Source organism: Pseudophryne corroboree, chromosome 12, assembly GCF_028390025.1.
Source record: "Pseudophryne corroboree isolate aPseCor3 chromosome 12, aPseCor3.hap2, whole genome shotgun sequence".
In the NCBI taxonomy this organism is placed as follows: domain Eukaryota; kingdom Metazoa; phylum Chordata; class Amphibia; order Anura; family Myobatrachidae; genus Pseudophryne; species Pseudophryne corroboree.
The window spans coordinates 63,722,590-63,736,577 of NC_086455.1; the positions used below are offsets into that span (position 1 = coordinate 63,722,590).

Consider the following 13,988-nt stretch of genomic DNA (forward strand, 5'->3'; position numbering starts at 1 on the left):
AAAGCCGCTCACTTGACATCAGTTCAGCCATGATTTCCCCCCTGGCAGGCAGGCATACATACAACTCAGGATTTAGTTGTCACTGAAGTAGTTGCTTTGTATGTTTGCAGGTGATGGATTATAACATTAATCTGGGGAAGCATCTGCTGCCACTCGTGGTACAAGTATTAAAATACTGCACCTGCCCCCAACTGCGACACTTCTTCCAGCAACCGCCCCGCTGTTCGCTCTGGTCTCTGAGACCGCACATCCGGCAAATGTGGCTGAAAGCTCTTCTCGTCATCCTCTACAAGGTAAAACCCTGTCTGCTGACCCTGAGAACAATTGGATTTAAACAGTGGTATGACTGTATACAGTATATAACCATACATAGCATCACCTGCCTTGGATTTCTCATTATGGAGCATATAATTCTCTTCTACAAGGAGAAACCTAATTCAGATACAATAAAACATAGACAACACCTCTGTCTTTATACATACATTCCTTTTATGTCAATAGGATTTATCTCACGCCTCTATAGTTTAATGGAATCCGCTGCCTTCAAGCTGTTTATTTTGTAGATCAACAATTCAATGTGTATGTTAATGGGGCTTCCGCGTCAGACCCAGGTCACCTCTATGCCAGGCAGCTGTCACGGCTGATCTGATGCAGTGACATAAAGGTGGACCTGTCATTCTCCACCTGACAAGCTGCCGGGGATCTCATCTCTTTGTATGACAGTGCGTCAGTACTCACGGCTTGATGTGAATATATTATCGAAAGCCTCTAACAATGGCTAGGCAGCTGATCCCTGCTCCGTAGTTTTATCTCCCCCATCTGTAAATATTATTTCACAAAGTAATGGAGAGTGCTGTATGCAGATGCTATCAGGGCATGCTGGGGCATATAGTTCCCCATAAAGAAAAGAATGGTGAACAAAGTGTCGCTGGCGCTAGATCCGTATGGATGTATGAGAAACCCCAATATCGGGGTTCTGTATCCCTGAATAGGGATTTAATCCTTCAAATAATGAATAGTAACTCAATAGATATAAAACACACATAAATATTTATTGTTAAAAACATACAATACGTGAATATTGAAAGTGCATGGTGACCATGGACAATCCAAGAAGGTGACTTGTGCTGTTTTTCTTTATAAAACACAAAAAGTACTCTCACCCTTTTGCTGTGGTGCGGTGGGCTAGCTTATGAAATAAGCTGGTGTGGTCCTGGGCTGAGTTAGCCTAGCACCACCGCAGAAGATTTATCAGCATGGATTCACCTCCAGTTCACATGTGCTTCTCCTCAGTCCAAAAACAACGTGTTTCGGTTCTACAGAACCTTTCTCAAGATTTGGATGAGGATTCCTATCCTGTAGTGTCTTTTATACCTGATAAATGAGTTACTTAATTGTTTAATTGGTTATGATGTCACTTCCTGTTTGTTTCAAAACGGAAGTGACATGTTTATGTTCCAGTGTAATTTGCAAAATGTTCCTTCCATCAAAATATCTTATTCTGTTCATGTTTGGTGAGTTCTCACATTATCTAATAAGCTCCACTTCGTTCTATGTAAGAAATGTCCAAAAACGGGCCAGATTTCAGCCGTCTATTGACTTCCGTTTACGTCAACCGGAAGTCACATGGGCGCGGAGTCATATCCGCTTCCTGTTGTTGCTGGGCCGCATATATCTACTCCCTCCGGAAGTAGCGGTAATCCGGTCCACGCATGCATTCCACACGGAGCGGCGGGGAATCACCACAATCACATGGGCATTGTGTCGTTTCCGCTTCCTAGTGTCGCTGGGATACTTGCATCTTCTCCCTCCGGAAGTGACGGAAATGCGGTCCACGCATGCGTTCCACACGGCACATTTGGGGAATTAACACTGTGAAGTATGTTAAGCCATCTTGATTGAGGGATGAAATGCTGGCATGTATAAACTTAGAGAGGCCGGGAACACCCACTCTATACCTTTCTTTGTGGTACTTTGTATTCCCAGCCTGTCCATCCCTAATTACCCGAGTGGGGTCCCAAACCAGCTCCGTTAATTCCACATTATGGTGCTTGTATGAAGGTTGTTAAATACATAAAAAAAGATATAGTTCCCCAACAGAGATGGGGTTGATCTCAAGCAGAGACCAGTGGCTCTCTAGTTGTTATGGAATTACATGACCCTGTGACTGTTGGGGCATGCTGATACCTGTAGCGCCACAAGTTCCCTAAGGCAACGGCCATACATAGCGGCCAAGAGGGACCCGCTTGGCCGCAAGGAGACTATGCAGGTGCCCACACATGTGCGGCAGTCCCGCTGCGGTCGGGCCGGATGACAAGACGGTGGGATTTCATAATGAACACATACATTTCAATGTATGTGTTCACACAGATCCGTGTACACACAACCCCCCCTGTCCCCCCACGTCCCCGCTAAGCGGGTGTGGCCCAGCACTGAGCCGGTTTTGGATGAACACTCTGGCAGTATTTATAGATATTCCAGACCTAATAAAATAGTTTTTTTTTTTGTAATAATAGAATATGAATAATACTCCACTAGTATTAATATATAGGCGATGTTTAGAGAGTTGCATATGAGTATTGATACTTTAGGAAGTAAACGTGTGACTTACTGCTCCATTAAAAAGCTAAAAGAAGAGAACTACAAGGCTTATTCAGTTGCCTGAAATAGGAGATAATAAAAATGAAAGCTCCACACAGTACCTGCAATGGTGCATACCCCACTACAACCAGTCAGACATGCAACTCGCACTAGATTGAGGACAGCTGCTATGGATTACTGTACATTTATGGCTATATTTATATGAGCATTCCATATTTACTAGATAGATAACATTTGCCTATGAGATGGTCCTTATGTTTGTATTATTATTGTGACCACTAGCAACACAGTTCTATAATCCCAGTGGCATTTTATTGGCATTCCTGAATCTTTATAAAATGTGGTTATTGTACTGATAGCCTAATACTGTGTGTGCAGTGATATATACAGGGCCATCTTATCAGCACTGTAGTCCCTGGGCAAAGCAATGCCCCTACCCACACATTCACGGGAATAAATTAAAGAAAATATTGTAACTTACTCCTCTTGCAGTCTCACACTGTCTCTCCATACACTTCCATACAGTGAATGGCTATCAACACTTTGATTGGTGGATTTCTTCAGCCATCCACAAATCAGCATGCTGACAGCCATTCACTGTCTAGCTCAGGGGTGGGCAATTATTTCAGCTGAGGGGCCATTTCACATTTCCTGTCAGTATCCGAGGGCCACAAACAAAATAGCATCTCCCCCCACTTGACAAAAATATAGGGACGTGCTTCATGTGGAAGGGGTGTGGGCAAAAAATAATACAGATTCATATAAGGCTGCACAATAGTCTCCATTATTCAAATTGCGCCACACAGCGCCACTTACACACATTACACCAGGTAGAGCCCCTTTTACACACATTACGGCAGGTACAGCCCCTTTTTACACATTACAGCAGGTAGAGCCCCCTTTTACACATTAACATTTTATTTAGGATAATTATTGCGCAGCAAGCAAATTATCCAGTGTCTTATAGCCCCTGGGGAAAGGTGTGACACAGTGATAGAACACGGGGGGTGTGACACAGTGACAGAACATGGTGGAGGTGACACAGTGACAGAACACGGGGGGGGGGGTGACACAGTGACAGAACACGGTGGGGGTGACACAGTGACAGAACATGGGGGGTGACACCAGTGGTGTCAGAAGGCGGGTGCGGGGGTGCGACCGGCAATCGGGTGTCCCCCTCGGACGGGGTGACACCAAAGTGCCAGCTCTTCTGCTGTGACAGGAGCCGAGTGCTGCAGTGAGATAATCTCCTGCAGCACTCGGCTCCTGTCACAGATAAGAGCCATCACACACACAGTCCAGTCTCCGGGGTCAGCCAGCATCTTTGGGGAAGCTGGACATGCCCCCGGAGCGAAAGAGAGAAGACCCGCCAGGCCACGACCCTTCAAAATTAGGTCACACCCCCTTTTCGGGCGCCACGCGGCCCAAGTGGGGGGAGGGGGGGTGTAATAGTACAGAGTGCGCTCCGGGTGATGCCTCTGGGCGACACGGTGACAGAACACGGTGGGGTTGACAGTGACAGAACACGGCGGGGGGTGACAGTGACAGAACACGGGGTGTGTGACACAGTGACAGAACATGGGGGGAGTGACACTGTGACAGAACACGGGGATGTGACACTGTGACAGAACATGGGGGTGTGACACTGTGACAGAACACGGGGGTGACACGGTGACAGAACACAGGAGGGGATGGTACAGCGAGAGCTAAAGTTCTCTCCCCGCAACCTAAAAAAAGTCTGACGCCACTGCCCGCACACACAAATATACACACACTATCACACACACACTCTCTCACACACACACACACACACACACACACACACACACACACACACACACACACACACACTTTCTTTCACTTTTCCCATTTACTTACTGATCTGGCTGGCAGTGGCAGGAAGGATGGATCTGTACCAGTCTGCCTCTTGTCCCGTGTAGCTCCGCCCCCTGAGGTCCCGTGTAGCCCTGCCCCCTCATCGCCACATAGCTCCGCCCCCTTTTTGGCTGAACACAGCCGTTGTCACTGTGGACGGGAGGAGGAGGAGGCTGCTACAACGCAGCAGGGGAGAGAGGCGCCGGCAGCTAGGAGGTACTGCAGTGCAGAGCAATGACAAGCAGCTCAGCCGGTCGGGCCGCTTGTCATTACTTGCTGGTGGGAGGCAGTGGGCCGGGCAGGATCGGTTTGCGGGCCGCATCAGGCCCGCGGGCCGTATTTTGCCCACCTCTAGTCTAGCTGCTCGAAGGCCCCTAGAATCATGGGTCCCTGGACAGCTGCCCAGTGAGCCCATACAATAAGATGGTCCTGTATAGATAGCCATAAAGTACAAATGCCTCCTGCTATTATGTGCATGGATCCAATAGCAACATGAAACGCTGGTTCTGGGTCCTGACATCATCACCTCATCACCAATCTGTCTTTAGCTCATTTGGACCACTTAGGGGGAGATTAATCAAACCTTTTAAAGAAAACAAATGGAGAAGCAACCAAAGCTTCTAGCTATCATTTATCTAGTACATTCTATAAAATGATAGGTGGAATCTGATTGGTTGCTATTGACAACTTCTCCATCTGTCCTCTTTATATATATATATATATATATATATATATGTATATATATATATATACATACATATAGTTATGCAGTATTAGGCACTCTATACATAATAAAGAATACATGCCTCGTTGCCCTCCGCTGTGTACAGCATAGCAGTGATAATACAAGAACTCTGTGCGGGATATTGATATGGTGTAAAAAGAACCAGTGTTTGCTGGTTTATTTATTTTCTCCTGAGTGCCGCCGCATGGAGTTCTTGTGTGCGTGTGTGTGTATGTATATATATATATATATATATATATATATATCGATCCAAAATGGCCGGCACTCAGTTCCTCACATGCATCCGGTGCCTGAATCCTTAGATATTTACTAATCCAGTGGCGGAAAATAAATGGCACTCGGGAGCATAAAACAATATGCAATACAACTGGTGTATTGTATCAACATTTCGGAGCATCCGCCCCTATGTCAAGACACACCAGGTTACATGCAATAACCGCCATTGGATAATATATATATATATATATATATATATATTTATATGAAAAGGAAAAAGGTTCTAGTGGGAGCCAATACGCCTTTAGAATAACTATGTTTAAAAGTTTTTATTCATACACAAATGGACGACATTTACAACTTAAACATTCGTCTTTGGTACAAATTACTAAAAATTCAGTAAAATGATATAACAATCTTATATAAACACGTTTCAGTTGATGTGAGGAATTTACAATCAGGTGATCACAATCAGAATTTTAAAGAGATATATCTCCAACCAGATATTTGTGGTGAAGGCTTTATGAATCCGAAATCGCGAAACCCAACGCGTTTCGTCCGTTAGGACTTCATCAGGGGTTAACAATCAGTTCTTATAATAGATTGGATTACCACTGGTTATGACTGGTTAGGGTTCTCAATGTTACATCCAATCACAAGTATGTTTTCAATTAATATGGTATCTAAATAGATTTCATCATAACAGAAAATGACAATTTAGGTTGAAGTTAGGTGATGTTATATTCCCTAATCTCATCAGGGATAATGGAACCCTACAGTCCACCTCGGCTTCAATAAGTATCACCAAAAAGGACTTTAATAAATTCCCAATCCTGAACAGTACTGCTCCTTCTTACTGGGACATGCACCACCTCACAGGATCACCACCACCTATATATACAGAAAGAACCCAGCACTCTCCTTAGCAGTTTCATTCACCTTAATACTTTGATATACAACTAGATAAACAGTGGGGTTTTGGTTTATGAATTGTACAATGCATGTAAGCTTGCAGCTCACTCCACGGGACCCCATTTCACTGCAAGTCCTACTCTATCACATACATTTTCACATACATTTTTTTAGAGACCTGGCAACTGCTGCTTCATAGGAAAAAATGTGCTTACCTGGTTTAAAGCTTACCTGCCACACTTATGGCTTTTAAAAGGTAAGACAGTCACCAACACAATTTCACAAGTGTGCTTACCTGGTTTGAATTGTACAATGCATGTAAGCTTGCAGCCCACTCCATGGGCTTACCTGCCATAAGTGTGGTAGGTAAGCTTTAAACCAAGTAAGCACATTTTTTCCTATGAAGCAGCAGTTGACAGGTCTCTAAAAAATTCTATGTGAAAATGTATGTGATAGAGTAGGACTTGCAGTGAAATGGGGTCCCGTGGAGTGGACTGCAAGCTTACATATATTGTACAATTCATAAACCAAAACCCCATTGTTTATCTAGTTGTATATTAAAGCATAAAGGTGAATGAAACTGCTAAGGAGAGTGCAGGGTTCTTTGTATATGTATATTTGAGTTAGGTGGTCACAGCCCACAGCACCCCAACCTAGGGGTGGGGAGTAGGCGAGTGCGGCGGATTCCCGTGTGTGTGTGTGTGTGTGTGTGTGTATGTATGTATGTATGTATGTGTATATATATATATATATATATATATATATATATATATACTGTATATTTATTCCTATTACTATGTTTGATAGTGAATAAATACTTGAATTATGAGATAGTATATTAATGGTCACTTTTCTATCTTTACTTACCAGTATCCATACCGAGAAGCTGATCTTGGCAAGATTGTGTTGCATTTGATCCATATTACAGTAAACACCCTGAACGCCCAGTATCACAGCTGCAAGCCGCACGCTACTGCCGGACCCCTGTACAGTGACAACAGTAATATAAGCAGATACAGCGAGAAGGAGAAAGGTTAATCCATCATGTCATAGTGAATTTGCTGGGCAGAGATCAAAATAACCTGATACGCATTAGAAAGTAATATGTTTCTCTATTTGCAACTTTTGGTCTAGAATAAAATATTTACACCGGTGTTGCTTCCTCTCTCATATGGGTCTAATTATTAAAGTGCCAGAGATCAGGCGTCAGCTTGTTCTTCAAGGAATTAAAGGGGAATTCAACTGTGGGCGAAGGGGGCGTTAAAACACCGGCAATTGCAGCCAGATTCACTCTATGGCAGTGGTTTCCAAACTTTTTTGAATCACGGCGCCCTGGAATATCAGAATTTTCTTCACGGCACCCCTAGGCCAAAAATTTCTTATTGAGAAATTTAGAAAGAAATATTACATTAAGTACATCGCGTTTATATGTCATCCTTAGGGTCAGTTGTGTGGTGAGGGACAAGATTTGCTTCTGTTTGGCCACATATTTCTTTTTCATCCACTAGGGGTCACTGGAGTACTCTTGGGATATGGACGATGTTAGCAAGGACAGGGCACTGAATATTCAAATTTCAGTAACTCTCCTCCCCTCCATACTCCCAGAATACCCCAGTGTTTTTTCGGTGCTCACATGGACAGGAAGCACAAGTGTGGACCTCCAGAGGGGGACATACATTTTTTACTTTTAAATATTTTTGTTTTTATGTTTTATACTTTTTTCTCATTACAATTCTTTCCCAGCTTACACAAAAGCTCTGGGTACGGGATTATAGAAGCTGCTGCGTGCAGCTCTTGGCGTGTCGGGCCTCACAAAGGAGCCCCCTCACAGCCACAAGCAGCTTAGCTAACAACAGCTGAGGCTGCAGAAAGGACTGGACGGAACTTGTTGGAGAAGCCCCGTCAGAGTCCAGGAGCATTGGATCGCAGGTATTTATGCCCGGGGCGGTCAGCTCCCGCTGCCGCCCCACCGTGTGTGGTACTGCGCACCGCCATACTGTTACCCGCCGCCGGCCGTTACTTCCTGCTGCCTGCCTCTTGTCACAGGCTCCATAGCGCCCGCACTACCCGCCGCTCCCGACCCGCCGGCCAGTGTAACAATCCGGCGCAGAGGGGAGCCAGAGAGAGCCCGTCACAGCATCCTGCCTGTTGCCGCCGCCGCCGCCCGCTCATACATACCGCAGTACGGGAGCTCACGCTGGGGGGGGGGGGGGAATTGCGGCGGCTCAGCCCTCACTCAGACCGCGGACAGCGCTCAGGGCTGCCACGGTCTGTCCCCTCTACATGCAGCGCAGCTGAAGGGGGGGACAAAATGCCCACAGCAGCAGTGCTAGTCAGGCTGTTAAGCCAAGATATAAGTATTACATATGTTGCATTGTATTGAAAGGCTACATTATATGCATTATATTGTGAACTGCTGCTTGCTATGAGAAAGGCTGCATTATATTGAGACAGGCTGTTTTATATGAGAAAGGACCATGGTTTTAAGTGCACGTCTTTATAACCTAGTATGCTATGTTATACAATGTAAGCACATGGCTGTAGGCCATTTTAACCATGCTTCCTGTTTCTTCTTCCAGGAAGAGGCTGTCCTACAACAATACTCCACCGGATGGCGTAGGGGTGTTGGTAGGACTTTTGGATCAAGTTCCTATAGTCTGGCCACGTGCACTGCCTTCAGCAGTACAACATAATGAATAAGGCACCAGCAAACACAAAATGCAGTGTAACTGCAATGTCGGTCAGTGTGTGTTTACACGAAATGGGCGCTGCTCGACAACAGGTGCCCTTATGGAGTCAAAGAAAAGGATGTACCTGGTAAGTACCATAATCCTATTTTTGCTGTGAGGTGGATTAATGCAGAAACAAGAACCGGAAAGTATTTATTGGCTGTGGTTACAAAAAAAAACAAGAAATAGCCACATTTGTTTTTTTGTTCACTTTTCTGCAATTTCATTTAAAACGAAACACGGCAAGAATTGAGGCTCGGGTGAGACCGAAAAAGATACCAAAGGGTCTCAGGATAGGTCTCAGTCTTTGCACAGGTCCCAGTCTAGTTCGGGTCACAGTGTTCTCATTTGTCTTATAATTTCCCAGTTTCTGCTATATTGCATCCTGACGACTGCGCAGGGTGAGCATGAGGAAGGAAATTGGACCACCAGTCACATCAGGGCGGTACGTCAGTCTCTGATTTTTACGGACACTGAAGAACCGCTGACAAATAATAAGGTGGTATTTACTAAACGACAGAGATCTTTAGTGTGTTTTCTGAGGCAGGCCAGAATCCGCATAAACGGGTTTCTATACCTCGCCGGTTTAAGTTTAGTTACCCGTTTCCACAGTCTGTGACATCTACATGTGAGAGTCCGCCAATGGTGGATTCGTCTGTGTCAAAACTTACAAAACAAATTAACCAGTACCAACTGCTACTACGCTTCAAGACCCGTCAGAGCATAAGCTAAAACTCCATGTATACAGCAGCAGGGGTGCTACTTAGATTTGGGTACATAAGGCGGTGATTATTTTGAACACCTCCAAGCCGACCACTTTATACTTCTTGCTGATCACATCGGTGAAGCTGCTGAGTATTTATGTGCAGCTTCTACGGACGTCTGTCAAGTCAGTTTTCGCTTTTCAGCGTCACTAGTTTCGGCACTACGGGCTCTCTGAAAGCATTACCTTCCGCTGACAGGAAGTTGTTTAATTCTAAATTAGAGACCTCAGCCTTTTCGAGGCTGTGGTATAGGAACAACCACACCTAATAGATGTGGTAGAGAACGTGGTTTACAATGCTAGGGACACCAAGAAGCCTGGGACATGACGTGCTCTCAGCCCATGTCTAAGTTCTGGAAATCGCAATTCAGTCGCCGCTAGATTCAGCGGTTTGGTTCCAGTCCCTGTTCACTAACAAGATCAGGGTTATTACTCCAGTTTTTGTAGGACCAAAGCCAGATAGCTCGGTCAGACCAATATTGAACTTAAACAGTCTCAATCAGTACGTCACTTACTACAGATTCAAACTGGAATCCCCACGGTCTGTATTTGCATGTTTACAGCTACAGGATTGCAGTTTGGCCGCTTCGTCAGAGGTTCTTGCGTTTGCACTACGGCGAAACCATTACCAGTTTCAGACTCTACCGTTTGGCCTCTCGTCAGCAACTCGGGTAGTCACCAAACGGATGTTTGTGATGATAGCTCATTACAGGATTGCAGTTTGGCCGCTTCGTCAGAGGTTCTTGCGTTTGCACTACGGCGAAACCATTACCAGTTTCAGACTCTACCATTTGGCCTCTCGTCAGCAACTCGGGTAGTCACCAAACGGATGTTTGTGATGATAGCTCATCTCAGATCACTGGAAGTGATAATAGTTCCGTACTTGGACGATCTACTCATCAAAGTTCCGTCTCAACAGATGATCCTCCACCATGCGTTGCTAATGTACAATGGGCTAGTTCAGCCCGTTTGGATTGTCAACTTCAGGAAATCACATTCAATTCCTAGAAATGATTCTCGATACGGTAGATCAACTAATTTACCTACCAGAACACAAAGTACAGAGTATTCATCATCTGGTACAATTAGTGCTGAAGCACGCACAGTCTCTGTACATTTGTGCATTCAATTGTTAGGAAATATGGTGGCAGCTTTCGAAGCGCTTCAGTTTGGAAGATTTCACTCGCGTCCTTTTCACCTGGAGGTGCTCGCACAGTGATCGGCCTCACATCGGCAAATTCACCAGATGGTGATGTTTCCATGGGCCAGAGTATCTATACTCTGGGGGCTCAAAGTACACACATTAACCGCAGGAAAACGGTTCGGCGTCTGCAATTGGATAATTCTAACAACGCGAGTCTCAGAGGTTGGGGAGCTGTGGTTCAAAATTGTCAGCTCTATGGTCTCTGGGCAGATCACGAAAGATTGCTGTCTCTAAGTCCTGGAACTCAAGATACTTTACAATGCGCTACGACAAGCAGTGCACAGGCTTCGGTCTCAGACTGTCCAAGTGCAGTCAGACAACGCGACGGCGGTCGATTACATCAACAAAGAAATGAGAAGCCGCATGGCCATGCGGGAAGTAGCTCGAATCTTCAATTGGGCCGAGCATCACCAAGTGATATTGTCGGCAGTGTTCATTCAGGGAGTGGACTACTAAGAGGCAGATTATCTACGCAATCTGGATTTTCATCCAGGAAAATGGTCATTAAATCTAGAAGTGTTTCACATATTGGTCCAGAGGTGGGGTTACCCTCAAGTGGATCTGATGCCATCTCGCCACAATCACCAAACGCCCAGTATGTGTCCAGAACGCGAGATCCAAAAGCGGTGGCTATGGATGCTCTCACAATCGCGTGGCCGTACAGCCTCGTGTAGCTGTTTCCACCGTTTTCCGCTGCTCCCTCTGTTGCTACAACTGATCAAAAGACAGTCCGCCACAGTCATACTAGTGGCGCCTCATTGGCCTCGGAGAACTTGGTTCTCGGATCTCCGCGGACTACTTGCAGACGATCCTTGGCCACTCCCACTACGTCCGGATCTGTTACAACAGGATCCGTTCCTTTACCCCGATTTAGCGCGGCTGCGGTTGACGGGGTGGCTGTTGAGACCGCCCTCTTAAGAAAAGAGGGCATTTCAGAATCTGTTATACCAACCAGGTTACGAGCTAGGAAGCCAGTTACGGCAGCTCATTATTACAGAATTTGGCGTGCTGATATAAGTTGGTGTGAAGCTCGGAAGTTTCCGACATCATCATTCAAGTTATCCCGTCTTTTGTTATTTCAACAGACGGGGTTAGATGGAGGACTGCGTTTATCTACACTAAAGGTGTAGGTCTCTGCTTTGTCAATTTACTTTCAAAAAACGTTTGGCTCTATTGCCGTCTGTACACACCTTTCTGCAAGGTGTCCTCAGAGTAACGCCTCCATTCATTCCACCCACAGCGCCATGGGACTTGAATCTGGTTTTAGATTTCTTACAGTTGTCATATTTTGAACCCTTACAACAAGTGGATATTAAGTTTCTCACTTGGAAAACAATTTTTCTTCTAGCCTTAGCTTCGGCAAGGCGTGTTTCAGATTTGGGTGCCTTGTCATGCAAGCCACCGTTTTTGGGGTTTCATGATGACAGAGCGGAACTTCGGACGGAGTCCGTTTTATTGCCAAGGGTAGTGTCATCTTTTTCACATCAATCAACCAATGGTAGTTCCTGTGTGAACAGGTAATTCGGGAACTTTGGATGTGGTACGCGCATTATGCGTTTAGGTATCCCGAACATCTACAGTTCGTAAGATGGATACGTTGTTTGTTCTCTATCATGCTGCCAAGATGGGTTGGGCAGCTTCTAAGCAGACCTTATCCAGATGGATAAAACTGACCATACGTCAGGCTTACCTTCATGCTAGGTTACAGCCGCCTACATCAGTAACAGCTCATTCCACACGTTCTGTGGGAACTTCATGGGCAGCTGGTCGTGGAGCTTCTACGACGCAGCTTTGCCGTGCGGCTACATGCTCATCAGTGCACACGTTTGTGCGCTTTTACAAGTTTGATACGTTTGCGGCATCAGCATATAGCTTTGGCCGCTTAGTGTTACAGGTGCCAAACAGCTCTCCCGCCCACAGGGGAAGCTTTGGTACGTCCCAAGAGTACTCCAGTGACCCCTAGTGGATGAAAAAGAAAATAGGATTTTGGTACTTACCAGGTAAATCCTTTTCTTTGAATCCATAGGGGGCACTGGACGCCCACCCAGAGCAGTTTTACCTGGTTGTGGTAAGTTCAGTGGATCTTATGGTAACACATTCTCACCGATTTATCGGTTATGGTGTCAACTGGTTAGTTGTCAGTTACGTTATGTGTCAACTATATTGTTGCCCGTTATGTTATAATGTTATAGGTAATTCTCCATTGTTCATCCTCTCTATCCTGTTCGCCTCAGGAAAAAACACTGAGGTATTCTGGGAGTATGGAGGGGAGGAGAGTTACTGAAATTTGAATATTCAGTGCCCTGTCCTTGCTAACACAACGTCCATATCCCAAGAGTACTCCAGTGCCCCCTATGGATTCAAAGAAAAGGATTTACCTGGTAAGTACCAAAATCCTATTTCTCTGATGTCCTAGTGGATGCTGGGAACTCCGTAAGGACCATGGGGAATAGCGGCTCCGCAGGAGATTGGGCACAAAAAGAAAGCTTTAGGACTACCTGGTGTGCACTGGCTCCTCCCCCTATGACCCTCCTCCAAGCCTCAGTTAGATTTTTGTGCCCGACCGAGCTGGGTGCAATCTAGGGGGCTCTCCTGAGCTTCTTAGAAAAAGTTAGTTTTAGGTTTTTTATTTTCAGTGAGACCTGCTGGCAACAGGCTCACTGCATCGAGGGACTAAGGGGAGAAGAAGCGAACCTGCCTGCTTGCAGCCAGCTTGGGCTTCTTAGGCTACTGGACACCATTAGCTCCAGAGGGACCGAACACAGGCCCAGCCTCGGAGTCCGGTCCCAGAGCCGCGCCGCCGGCCCCCTTACAGAGCCAGAAGCAAGAAGAGGTCCGGAAAATCGGCGGCAGAAGACATCAGTCTTCACCAAGGTAGCGCACAGCACTGCAGCTGTGCGCCATTGCTCCTCATGCACACCACACACTCCGGTCACTGATGGG

At 45.7% G+C, this 13,988-nt stretch overlaps 1 protein-coding gene across 1 annotated transcript in view; it reads left to right on the forward strand.

Annotated features, from left to right (window-relative positions):
- The window catches only part of UNC79 (unc-79 homolog, NALCN channel complex subunit), a 438,710-nt gene that overhangs the window by 193,560 nt on the left and 231,162 nt on the right, over positions 1-13,988 (forward strand). Inside the window, exons 29-30 of the mRNA XM_063947577.1 lie at positions 111-293; positions 7,220-7,382. Coding sequence (XP_063803647.1) covers positions 111-293; positions 7,220-7,382 — 346 coding nt within the window. The remainder of the gene's footprint in view (positions 1-110; positions 294-7,219; positions 7,383-13,988) is intronic.